Here is a 13418-nt window from a genome sequence, read left to right as displayed (position 1 = left end):
GCTGCGGGGAGGGTCGTGTGGACTCACCGCGGTGCTCCATCGCGGAGGTGTCTTTCTCACGCTGGCGGAGAAGCCCCCAAATTCTCCTGAGTGAGCGCCACGAGGCGCCGGTACGAGCCCCAGGGGGCGCCCTCCACCGGGAAGTAGTCGGGCTTCCTGCTGCCACTTGCCAGGATTTTGACTGGGGTCGCCTTTGCTTTTCCGTGGACAAAGTCCTTCCTCCGGCAGCAGATGCCCTGGGCGGGAAAAGAACCGGTTAGGGAGTGGAAAGGGCCTTAGCATGGAAGAGCAGAGCCCGAATACCTTCTTTGCCAGCCCTGTGACCTTGGGCACGTTATCACTTTTCTTAGACTAGCTCATGCTTTCTTTCAAAAAACCATTTGGACCTTTCTGAACAAAAGAATGCAAAGATGAACAGGAGCCGAGCGAAGTGTTGGGAACACGTAAACCAGCCCCGACGGTTCTGATTTCCATTTTTTAAACGTGAATCCAGAGATTTTGTGACTCCAAGGACACTCAGCAATCTCTTGAGAGCCCCAAGACCAGAGTCCATGACACTGCTGCATCGTAATCATACTCTGGGTGAGCTTTTGCCTCTGTGACACAGAACGGGCATCTCTCTCTTATGTAGGAATCCTTATGAGATTTCAGTGGAGAAAATGCAAAATGTCTGACACTGGAAACCCGTCTTCATATGCTGTTATATCAGACCAGACTCGGTAGTAATTAAGAATCGTGTAGTAGGTTGGAGGCGGGAGAGGAGGTGTGAAGTGGTCTATATGGATTACAGTATTTTTAAGGGGGTTATTTTGTTATTTGCCGTTGTATCCAGCACTTCAAAGGTTTTTCAAATAAAGGTTTTAACAAGCCTGTTTAATGTATACTTAATGGTTCTTTCCTACCATTTGCCTCAAGACTCCTCCCTTGCCCCTCTTCTCTGCTCTGTGTTGCAGGGGACTGACCCCTGCAGGGGGCAACTTCTCAGTCATCCAGAACATCTGGAGTCAGACCTGGGTTTGGCCATAGGGAGGCAGTGGCTTTTTTTGTTCTTTCTCTCTTGCTCAAGCAGGTTTCCAGCTGAGATGGGGCTTCTCCATGGCTCCATCTCCTACTGGAGACGGCCCCAATTCCTGCAGGGTGATGCATGTCCCTGGGCTCCATGAATTCCACCTCCTCTTTTTGTCCCTCCAGTTTAGAGTGATGAGCAGCTTTGTGTTTTTGCTAATCTCTGGGCTGCCTCATTCTCCCCCATACCTGGCTTCACAGCCCTTCCATTACCCTTATCAATTGTGTCACCAAAACCCTGTATTACATTCTTTGTGTTTTAAATACTTAGAGGGGTTTCTGTTTTTCTAATTAAACCTTGAGTGATACATCCAGTATTGTTCTGGGCACTTAGTAGACATTATTTCTTAGTCCTCACAACTCTTTTGTAGTAGATAGTATTGTTCCTAGTTTAAAGAGCAAGAAGTTGAGCTTAAAGGTTTGGATTACTTGCCCAAGGTAATAATACTAATGATAATCCTATTTCATCAATCTAGAATGGACATTTCCCCCCACATTATAATGTCCCTAAATGGATATGCTTCCCATAACCAGCATCAATGTGAAATGAAAGCTGGTCCTGCTAATATTCAGACTGCACTGTTACCAGCAGAACATCCATGTTTAGAATGAGACCTAAATAAGCACTGCATGACTACAAAAATGACTTCATTTTCCTCTGAGCAACTGGTGCTTCTTTATCTAAAATTACTCTAGTCCTGTGTTTATCCTCCTGCCTCTTAGGTAAACATTATAAAGATCCCCAGTATCAGCCCCTGCTTGCTTCTTCCTTTCTTTTCTTTCCTTCCTTCACTCCCTCCCTCCCTTCTTTCCTTTCTTTGCTTTCCTTCTTTTTTTTTGAGACGGAGTCTCTCTCTGTTGCCCTTGAATGCTGTGGTGCTATGGTGTCTTTGAGGCTTACAGCAACCTCAAACTCTTGGGCTCAAGCCATCCTCTTCTCTCACCCTCCCAAGTAGCTGGGACTACAGGCATATGCCACCATACCCAGCTAGTTTTTCTATTTTTAGTAGAGATGGGGTCCTGCTCTTGCTCAGGCTGGTCTCAAACTCCTGAGCTCAAGCAATCCACCAGCCTCAGCCTCCCAGAGTGCTAGGATTTCAGGCCTGAGCCACCATGCCTGGCCCAGCCCCCTTCTTGACAGCATTCAATCCAGAACAAGTCCCATTTCCCTAATCCCTCCACAGAACTGTGAGGACAAGCCCAAATTTAAGGAGTTTCCTTAGGGCACCCTGAGGGTTTTCCCAGGCTGCATTCTTTTTTATTGCAGCAAGCTAAATAGAGTAACATTTTTTGGCTACAGGTGTATTCCTAGTGACCTTTTTTTTTAAGACAGAGTCTCACTATGTTACCCCAGTAGAGTGCTGTGACATTATAGCTCACAGCAACCTCTGACTCTTGGGCTTAAGCGATTCTCTTGCCTCAGCCTCCCAAGTAGCTGGGACGACAGGCGCCTGCCACAACACCCGGCTATTTTTTTGTTGCAGTTGTCATTGTTGTTTAGCAGGCCTGGGCCAGGCTTGAACCTGCCAGCTTCAGTGTATGTAGCTGGCGTCCTATCCACTGAGCTACGGGTGGTGCCCGGCACTAATATTTTCTTAGTGTACATGAAAGAATGGTTCATTGGGCGGCACCTGTGGCTCAGTGAGTAAGGCACTGGCCCTATATACCTAAGGGTGGCAGGTTCAAACCTGGCCCCAGCCAAACTGCAACAAAAAATAGCCGGGCATTGTGACGGGTGCCTGTGGTCCCAGCTACCTGGAAGGTTGAGGCAAGAGAATTGCCTAAGCCCAAGAACTGGAGGTTGCTGTGACGCCATGGCACTCTACTGAAAGCAACAAAGTGAGACTCTGTCTCTAAAAAAAAAAAAGAATGGTTCATCTTGCAACCCATGGTGTCCTAGATTTAACGAAATATTCTGTCCCTGTCCTTGTTCTTGACATCATAGTGCCTCCCAGCCTCTTAGGGAGGTTTAAGTAGCTGTTAAATTAAAAAAAAAAAAAGAAAGGGTGGGTAGCCGGGCGTTGTGGCGGGCGCCTGTAGTCCCAGCTACTCGGGAGGCTGAGGCAAGAGAATCGCTTAAGCCCAGGAGTTGGAGGTTGCTGTGAGCTGTGTGAGGCCACGGCACTCTACCCAGGGCCATAAAGTGAGACTCTGTCTCTATAAAAAAAAAAAAAAAAAAAAAAGGTGGGTATTACTAGCCCTAAGGTATAGATAAAGAAACCAAACCGGGTGGCGCCTGTGGCTCAGTGAGTAGGGCGCCGGCCCCATGTGCCGAGGGTGGTGGGTTCAAACTCAGCCCCGGTCAAACTGCAACAGAAAAATAGCCGGGCGTTGTGGCGGGCGCCTGTAATCCCAGCTGCTCAGGAGGCTGAGGCAAGAGAATCGCGTAAGCCCAAGAGTTAGAGGTTGCTGTGAGCCATGTGACGCCACGGCACTCTACCCGAGGGCGGTACAGTGAGACTCTGTCTCTACAAAAAAAAAAAAAAAAAGAAACCAAACCAAGGCTCGGTGCCTGTGGCTCAAGCAGCTAAGACGCCAGCCACATACAACTGAGCTGGCGGGTTCAAATCCAGCCCGGGCCCACCAAACTGATGGCTGCAACCAAAAAATAGCTGGGTGTTGTGGCGGGCACCTGTAATCCCAGCTACTTGGGAGGTGGAGGGAGGAGAATCACTTGAGCCCAGGAGTTGGAGGTTGCTGTGAGCTGTGATGCCACAGCACTCTACCCAGGGTGACAGGTTGAGGCTCTGTCTCAAAAAAAAGAAAGAAACCAAACCAAACAACATGCAAGTCACAGAGTGCATCTGTCTCACGGCAAAGCCAGGGCTCTTCCCTGTTACACCTGCTGCCGAGAGAGTCCTCTCTGTGCTGAGCTAGAAGAGGAAACTCCAGACCATCTTCGATGGTGTTATTAGGAATTCCCATCCACTGGCTACACAGTCAGTGCCAAATGAGTACTTGCTGAAGTAACCGGAATTGATGAAGGAATTGTGGAATCTTTTTTTTTTTTTTTTTTTGTAGAGACAGAGTCTCACCTTATCGCCCTTGGTAGAGTGCCATGGCGTCACACAGCTCACAGCAACCTCCAACTCCAGGGCCCAGGCGATTCTCCTGCCTCAGCCTCCCGAGTAGCTGGGACCACAGGCGTCCGCCACAACGCCCGGCTATTTTTTTGTTGCAGTTTGGCCGGGGCCGGGTTTGAACCCGCCACCCTCCGTATATGGGTCCGGCGCCCTACTCACTGAGCCACAGGCGCCGCCCCCAGGAATTGTGGAATCTTATTAAATTTATTTCAGAGACAGCATCTCACCTTGTCACCCTTGGTGGAGTGCCACGGCATCACAGCTCACAGCAACCTCCAGTTCTTGGGCTTAGGCGATTCTCTTGCCTCAGCCTCCCGAGTAGCTAGGACTAGGAATTGTGAAATCTTTTTTTTTTTTTTTGCCAGGGCCGGGTTTGAACCCACCACCTCCGGTATACGGGGTCGGTGCCTTACTGAGCCACAGGCACCACCCAGGAATTGTGGAATCTTAATCTCCACGTGAAGAAGAGAGGGTAGAGCTTTGTTAGGCAAGTTATGTTTGTATCTTGTCCTTTCATTTAGTGAATTTGGCCTTGGAACATGAGATTCCTAAAACGGGGGCTGAAGAGATATGACAGATGAGAACCAGTTGTTCCTGCCCCAGGGATTGGCTGCACCAGGCCACGCCCTCTGACGGCCTCTAGGCTGGAGGCCTGAGCTGGGAGAAAGCATTTCCTTTTGGCACAGCTTTTACTGTTGATGGCATTCTGTGGTCCCAGTGGACGGCGAGTGGGCTGCTGTGAGTGGGGACAGCTGTTGGGCTACTAAAATGTGAGGGTTATAAGAGAAAAACTCACTTTAATTCAAGTTGGTGGGAGGGGATTGGGGGAGCGGGGAGAATGGAAGGGGATTGGTATGCTCTCACTGAATGGGCACAATGTAAGGGTCTATGGCACATCTCCTGGATGCAGGGTACAACTATAACAGGGACCTTACCTAACAAATGCAAACATTGTAACCTTATCGTTTGTACCCTCATATTAATCTGAAAAAAAAAAATGTGAGTGGGTTGCTGCGGTGAGTGGACTAGACCAAGCTCCAAATGAGGGGAGGGCTGTCTGCTGTCTGAAGGCCAAGTAAGGGTGAGGGGCTTCACCCCTAACTGGTTGGGCATTTGCCAGTGGTCTTCAGCCAAAGCCATAATAAATATACATCCATGCTTTTTGCCTCAATAATCCTGCTGCCTAGTTACCCTAAAGTCATCCAAAAGTAGAAAATGACCCAAAACTATGTCAATAGCAGTTCACTGCTTGAACTCTCCAGTCCCTAGAATTTAGCAGACTGTCACTCCTAGGTGAAATTTTTTTCAGTTGGGACATGTGGTCAGAAGTCCCCTTCTCTTGGTTCCAGCATTAGTTGTAACACCTCTATATGAAACTCAGCACATTGTACTGTAATTATTATTATTATTATTATTATTATTGGTTATTTTGAGACAGAATCCCACTCTGTCACCCTTGGTACAGTGCTGTGGCATCACAGCTCACAGAAACCTCAAACTCTTGGGCTCAGCCTCCCAAGTAGCAGATGCCTGCCACAATACCTGGCTGTTTTTTGTTGCAGTTGTCATTGTTGTTTTAGCTGGCCCAGGCTGGGTTTGAACCCACCAACTTCAGTGTATGTGGCTGGCACCGAAACCACTGTGCTACGGGCACCAAGCCTGTATGTAATCATTTGTTTGCCTATGCCAAGCAGGTCCATTTCTTGTCCATCTTTACAGTTTCAGTATCAGCCCAGGACCTGTGGTGTTAGCACCAGCATGGTGCTTGTACTTCAGGGTTCTTGTTGCAAAACTCCCAACTCAAACAACTTGAACAAAATGAGGGATTTATTGGCTCATGGAACTCAAGGCAGGGCTGAATGGCCAATGGTGGGAAGGGCTGGGATACAGGCAGACTTTGGGAATAATCAGAGGTGGGATGTCAATACTACCAGGACATTCGTTTTTTTTTTTTATTTGTTTGTTTTTTGAAACAGCGCCTCAAGCTGTCGCCCTGGGTAGAGTGCTATGGCATCACAGCTCACAGCAACCTCCAATTCCTGGGCTTGAGTGATTCTCCTGCCTCCTCCTCCCAAGTAGCTGGGACTACAGGTGCCCACCACAACTCCTGGCTATTTTTTGGTTGCATCCGTCATTGTTGTTTGGTGGGCCTGGGCTGATTCGAACCTGTCAGCTCAGGTGTATGTGGCTGGCGCCTTAGCCGCTTGAGCCACAGGCGCCGAGCCGTACCAGGACATTCTTTCCATCCCTGGTCTCTGCTTCTTTGCAGGCATCAGTCTTACTCTCTCCTTGCAGACTGGCTTATTCCACATCACAGATGTGGCTACTGTTTCCCACAGACCAGCTTCTAGCCCTATACATTTCAAACCTTGTTTCTCCTCCACAGCCAGTGCTGGGCACTATAGGACACACTCGTGTCACCAAATGAATTTCTGGCCCTGCACCTTGGCATCACAAAATGAGGTAAGTCAGCTTGATGGGTAACAAGAGAATTCCAGGAGCCACTCCTACTCAGGGGTGGCCACCAGTAACTTAACTGTATAGGGAAATGGCCCTATAGAAATCTATGCCAGTAAACCCCCCTTTCTGAACTACTGAACTACTATTGAACTCAGTAGTTGGAAAATGTTAATGACCATTTCACCTCCACTTGGCATGAGGGGAAGAATGGTGGGAAAGAAGCCAGAGAAGCCCACACGGGGTGGCTTGGTGGCTCGTGCCTGTAATCCTAGCAGTCTAGGAGGCTGAGATAGGTGGATTGCTTGAGCTGACAAGTTTGAGACCAGCCTGAGCAAAAGCGATCTTTTGCTCTACTAAATCTACTAAATTTAGTAGAGATTGGTCCCCCAAGCTCTACTAAAAATAGAAAAACTGAAACAAGAAGATCACTTGAGCCTGAGTTGGAGGTTGCTATGAGCTATGACGCCATGGCACTCTACTCAGAGCGACAGCTTGAGACTCTAGCTCAAAAAAAAAAAAAAAAAAGAAAAGAAAAAAAAGCCAAAGAAATTTCAAATAGCTAATTGAATGCAATTGGAATTTCTGGAATGAATTAAAATAGTTATAAAAGCAATAGAAATAACCACAGTATGCAACAAAAGGAACTAGCTAGTTAAATGATATTGTTTTAGGTGACAGGAAAAAGAATATAGCTTGGAAAAGCATTGATGAAATAATGTTAAGTGTGAAACCCCACAAACATGTATAGACTATGATTATACAGAAGTAAATATTTGCATATGATACAGATCATAAATAAACATGAGAAATGGAAGTAAATCTATTATCATGGCAAAATTATTGGTAAAAAAATGTTTAAACAGATTCATAACCTAGCAAGTACAATAAAATTCATACAAACATTAAAAATTATAGAAGCCAGGCATTGTGGCTCATACCTGTAGTCCCAGCTACTTGGGAGGCCAAGGTGGAAGGATTGCTTGAATTCAGGAGTTTGATATCAGCATGAACAATGTAGCTAGACCTCATCTCTTAAAAAAAACAGAAAAAAAACTGGGCACAGTGGCTCACACCTGTAATCTTAGCACTCTGGTAGACCAAGGCGGGAGGATTGAGCTCAGGAGTTTGGGCCCAGTCTGAGCAAGAGTGAGACCCCAAGAGTGGGCGTCGTGGTGGGCACCTGTAGTCCCAACTACTCAGCAGGCTGAGGCAAGAGGATGGCATGAAGCCAGGAATTTGAGGTTGCTGTGAGCTGTGATGATGCCACGATACTCTAGCCTGAGGTAACAGAGTGAGACTCTGTCTCAAAAAAAAAAAAAAAAAAAGTTCCCCAGGTGAGGGAGCATGTTCCTGTTGTCCTAGCTGCTCTGGAGACTGAGGTAGAAGATCGCTTGAACCTAGGAGTTGGAGGTTACAGCAAACTATGGTCACATCATTGCACTCCAGCCTGGGTAACAGAGAAAGACAACAGGCATGCGCCACCACACTTAGCTGATTTTTCTGTTTTTAGTAGAGATGGGCTCTTGCTTGTGCTTAGGCTTGTCTGGAGCTCCTGTCCTCAAGTGAACCTCCCGTCTCGGCCTCCCAGAGGATACAGTTGTGAACATCTTGCCCAGCCAAAAAATAATTTTTTTAAAAGGGGAGGGAAAGTTGATCTATATTTTTATATAGAAAGGCATTAGGAGGTGCCGGTAGCTCAGTGGGTAGGGCGCCAGCCACATACACGCAGGCTGGCAGGTTCGAACCCAGACCCAACCAGCTAAACATCAATGACAACTGCAACAACAACCAAAAATAGCCAGGCATTGTGGCGGGCACCTGTAGTCCCAGCTACTTGGGAAGCTAATGCAAGAGAATCTCTTAAGCCCAAGAGTTGGAGGTTGCTGTGAGCTGTGATACTACGGCACTCTACCCAGGGTGACATAGTGAGATTCTGTTAAAAAAAAAAAAAAAAGGCATTAATGAATTTTAACTGATTGGGTGGCACCTGTGGCTCAAAGGAGTAAGGTGCTGGCCCCATATACCAGAGGTAGCGGGTTCAAACCCAGCCCCGGCTGGAAAAAAAAAATTTAACTGACAAAGTAATACATGTACTGTAATCCCAATTATGTTAAAAGTAGTTTCAATGTGATTATATATATAAGGAATTATAGGGCAGCGCCTGTGGCTCAATGGGTAGGGCACCAGCCCCATATACCAAGGGTGGTGGGTTTGAACCCAGTCCCAAACTGCAGCCAAAAAATAGCCAGGCTTTGTGGAGGGTGTCTGTAGTCCCAGCTACTCGGGAGGCTGAGGCAAGAGAATCGCTTAAGGCCAGGAGTTGGAGGTTGCTGTGAGCTGTGACGCCATAGTACTCTACCAAGGGCAACAAAGTGAGACTCTGTCTCTTAAAAAAGAAAAGAAAAGAAATTATATAACAACGAACAGTAATAAGATATTAATATTGGTTTATCTCTAAATGGTGCAATTATGGCAATTTTTACTTTTTTTGTTTTTCAGGCTGAGTCTCACTTTGTTGCCCTTGGTAGAGAGCTGTGGCATCACAGCTCACAGCAACCTCAAACTCTTGAGCTCAAGCGATTCCCTTGCCTCAGCCTCCCAAGTAGCTGGGACTGCAGGCATCTGCCACAATGCCCAGCTATATTTATTTATTTATTTATTCATTTACTTCTTTATTTATTTATTTATTTTTTTGTAGAGACAGAGTCTCACTGTACCGCCCTCGGTAGAGTGCCGTGGCCTCACACGGCTCACAGCAACCTCCAACTCTTGGGCTTACGCGATTCTCTTGCCTCAGCCTCCTGAGCAGCTGGGACTACAGGCGTCTGCCACAACACCCGGCTATTTTTTTGTTGCAGTTTGGCCGGGGCTGGGTTTGAACCCACCACCTTCGGCATATGGGCCAGGGCCCTACGCACTGAGCCACAGGCGCTGCCCTACTTATTTATTTTTGAGAGCCCAAGTTTGAGGTTGCTGTGAGCTATGATGCTATGGCACTCTACTGAGGGTGACAAAGTGAGATTCTGTCTCAAAAATAAATAAATAAGTAGGGCTCAGTGCCCGTAGCTCAGTGGTTAGGGTGCTGGCCACATACACTGGGGCTGGTGGGTTCAAACCCAGCCTAGGCCTGCTAAACAACAATGACATCTACAACAAAAAAATAGCCAGGCGTGGGGAGGCGCCTGTGGCTCAGTGAGTAGGGCGCCAGCCCCATATACCGAGGGTGGCGGGTTCGAACCCGACTCAGCCAGACTACAACAACAACAAAATAGCTGGACATTGTGGCGGGTGCCTGTAGTTCCAGCTACTTGGGAGACTAAGGCAAGAGAATCGCTTGAGCCCAGGAGTTTGAGGTTGCTGTGAACTGTGACGCCATAGCACTCTACTGCCGGCAACAAAGTGAGACTCTGTCTCAAAAAAAGAAAAAAGGTGGCTCGGCACCTGTGGCTCAAGTGGCTAAGGCGCCAGCCATATACACCTGAGCTGGCGGGTTCGAATCCAGCCCAGGCCAGCCAAACAACAATGAATAACAAAGACAACAAAAAATAGCCGAGCATTGTGGTGGGTGCCTGTGGTCCCAGCTACTTGGGAGGCAGAAGCAGGAGACTCGTTTGAGCCCAGGAGTCGGAGGTTGCTGTGAGCTGTGATACTACGGCACTCTACCCAGGGCAGCAGCTTGAGGCTCTGTCTCAAAAGAATAAATAAATAAATAAATAAATAAATAAATAAAAGGTTAGCCCTTCTAGTCTCGCTCCCTAGATGTCTCATAGAGCAGGAATGATAAGTATTTGGCTCAGCAGGTTGATAGGTGGGCTTACCACTTCTAACCATCCCACCCCTCCTGTAAGTAGATCACATGCCTGGCCTCATTACCTTGAGGCTTTCTGTGTCTCTTGAAAGGCAGTGACACTGCCACATCCCCTTCACTTTGGGCTTGGCCTTGTTACTTGCCTAGGCCAATGGAATGTGAGCAGGAGGGAAGTGAGCGGCATCCCAGCAGAAGCTTTGTAGTATTTGTGGTGGGCTTGGCTCTTTGTGCTGGGGCCACCCATTCTGAACATGCCCCAGTCCTGTTTCTTCAGGTTGGGTCCTGGAATGAGACATACCTGGAGCCCACCTGCACCTAACTCGCAGTCTGGAGTCAAACCACACATGAGCCCTGCTGGCCCCTAGAGCCACAGTGGACACCCAGACCCAGAAGCAGGAAACAAATGCTTGCTGTTGCAAGTGACTGAGTTTCAGGGTTGTTTGTTCTACAGCATTCCCCTGGCAAAAAGCTGATCAATATTCCAGATGCTGAATTCTCTTCCCCAACCACCTTATTCCTTTTTTTCAAATTTCATGGAGATAGAGGTGGCATTGGGGGACCAAGCCTCCTGGTTTTTCCAGGATTAAGAGATTTTCTGGAATTTGAGACTTTTTGGGTTTTATTTTTATTTACTTATTTATTTTTGTAGAGACAGAGTCTCACTGTGCCGCTCTAGGATAGAGTGCCGTGGCGTCACACGGCTCACAGCAACCTCTAACTCTTGGGCTGACGCGATTCTCTTGCCTCAGCCTCCCGAGCAGCTGGGACTACAGGCGCCCACCACAACGCCCGGCTATTTTTTTGTTGCAGTTTGGCCGGGGCTGGGTTTGAACCCGCCACCCTCGGCATATGGGGCCAGTGCCCTACTCACTGAGCCACAGGCGCCGCCCGAGACTTTTTGGGTTTTATAAAGTAGCTTTATCAAGATACAAATTTTATTCTAGCAGCTCAATTTACAATCGCCAAAATGTGGGAACAGCCTAAACGCCCACCAACCCAGGAATGGATTAACAAGCTGTGGTATATGTATACCATGGAATAAATGCTATTCAACCATTAAAAAAGATGGACACTTCACATCCTTTGTATTAACCTGGATGGAAGTGGAACACATTATTCTTAGTAAAGCATCACAAGAATGGAGAAGCATGAATCCTATGTACTCAATTTTGATATGAGGACAATTAATGACCTAGTACACAGTGGGGGATGGGGGAAGGGGAGAGCAGAGAGAGAGAAGGAGGGAGGGGAGGCGAGGTCTGGGTGTGTGACACATCTCTTGGGGGCAAGACACAATTGTAAGGGGGACTTTACCTAACAAATGCAATCAGTGAACAAGGTTTTTTGTACCCTCAATGAATCCCCAACAATAAAAAAAAATAATAAAGGGCAGCGCCTGTGGCTCAGTCGGTGAGGCACCGGCCCCATATACCGAGGGTGGCGAGTTCAAACCCGGCCCTGGCTGAACTGCAACCAAAAAATAGCCGGGCGTTGTGGCGGGCACCTGTAGTCCCAGCTACTCGGGAGGCTGAGGCAAGAGAATCGCTTAAGCCCAGGACTTGGAGGACAGCTGTGAGCTGTGTGATGCCATGGCACTCTACTGAGGGCGATAGAGTGAGACTCTGTCTCCACAAAAAAAAATAAAAATAAAAATAAATAAATAAAATAAAATAAATAGTTGGCATCTGTGGCTCAGTTAGTAGGGCACCAGCCCCATATACCAGGCTGGACGATTCAAACCTGGTCCCAGCCAAACTGCAACAAAAAAATAGCTGGGTGTGGTGGATGGTGCCTGTAGTCCCAGCTACTCAGGAGGCTGAGATAAGAGAATTGCCTAAGCCCATGGGGGTGGCGCCTGTGGCTCAGTGAGTTAGGGTACTGGCCTCATATACCATGGGTGGTGGGTTCAAACTCAGCCCTGGCCAAACTGCAACAAAAAAATAGCCGGGCGTCATAGCAGGCGCCTGTAGTCCCAGCTATGCGGGAGGCTGAGGCAAGAGAATCGCCTAAACCCAGGAGTTGGAGGTTGCTGTGAGCTGTGAGGCCACAGCACTCTACCGAGGGTGATAAAGTGAAACTCTGTCTCTAAAAAAAAAAGAGAGAGAGAATTGCCTAAGCCCAAGAGCTGGAGGTTGCTGTAAGCTATGACGCAATGGCACTCTACCAAGGGCGACAAAGTGAGACTGTGTTTCTTAAAAAATAATAATAAAAAAATATGTAAATTTCATTCCAAAGACCAGGTGTGGTGGCTCCGCCTATAATCCAAGCACTCTGGGATTATATCCATCAGATGGGTATTGCTTGAGATGGATTGCTTGAGCTCAGGAGTTTGAGGCCAGCTGCGCTAGAGACCCCGTCTTTTTTTTTTTTTTTTTTTGGTGATTTTATAATTTTATTTGATATGTCTGACAATCACCAGTTAGTTATCATCCACGTTGACTGTAGATTTTTGAAAGTAGTAACAGGTACATAGGTAACCAAAGTATAGAGCTTGTTTGGTGAATCTTCATCTTCATTGCGTTTTGTGGATAACCGCACACGGATACGGTATGGGACATTCCTTATGCCTTTGGCCCAGACAGCTTTGTTAAGCCTGGTATCAATGCGCACATCTTGAGTTCCCATCTCTTTCATGGCAAATTTCTGTATCTCTTTGAGTGCCCGAGGGGCACGCTTCTTGAAGCCCACTCCATGGATGCGCTTGTGAATATCGATAGTGTATTCTTGAGTCACCACCTCATTGATGGCAGACCAGCCCTTCTTCTTCTCGCCACCCTTCTTTGTGGGAGCCATCCTACAGGTCCCAAGTTGGAAACAAAAAGCGCGCAGAGACCCCGTCTTTAAAACTAGTCAGCTGTTGTGGTGGGCACCTGTGGTCCCAGCTACTTGGGCAGCTGAGGCAAGAGGATCACTTGAGCCCCCGAGTTTGAGGTTGCTGTGAGCTGTGATGCCACAGCACTCACTTTACCAAGGGTGTCAAAGTGAGACTCTGCCTCAAAAAA

General features: G+C 47.6%; 1 protein-coding gene across 1 annotated transcript; it reads right to left on the bottom strand.

Moving 5' to 3' along the window:
* Positions 1 to 56: 56 nt before the first annotated feature.
* Positions 57 to 13218, bottom strand: LOC128564273 (60S ribosomal protein L31-like). The gene is made up of 4 exons (XM_053559773.1): positions 12851 to 13218; positions 8130 to 8146; positions 903 to 964; positions 57 to 236 (listed from the first exon to the last, which is right to left on the bottom strand). Exons 1-4 carry the CDS (start codon positions 13207 to 13209, stop codon positions 57 to 59), a joined length of 618 nt encoding a protein of 205 aa, XP_053415748.1. The 5' UTR covers positions 13210 to 13218.
* Positions 13219 to 13418: the final 200 nt, after the last annotated feature.

Source organism: Nycticebus coucang, chromosome 14 (assembly GCF_027406575.1).
Source record: "Nycticebus coucang isolate mNycCou1 chromosome 14, mNycCou1.pri, whole genome shotgun sequence".
NCBI classification, from domain to species: domain Eukaryota; kingdom Metazoa; phylum Chordata; class Mammalia; order Primates; family Lorisidae; genus Nycticebus; species Nycticebus coucang.
The sequence above is the reverse complement of the archived record's forward strand: the minus strand, read 5'-3'. Positions and strand labels throughout refer to the sequence as shown.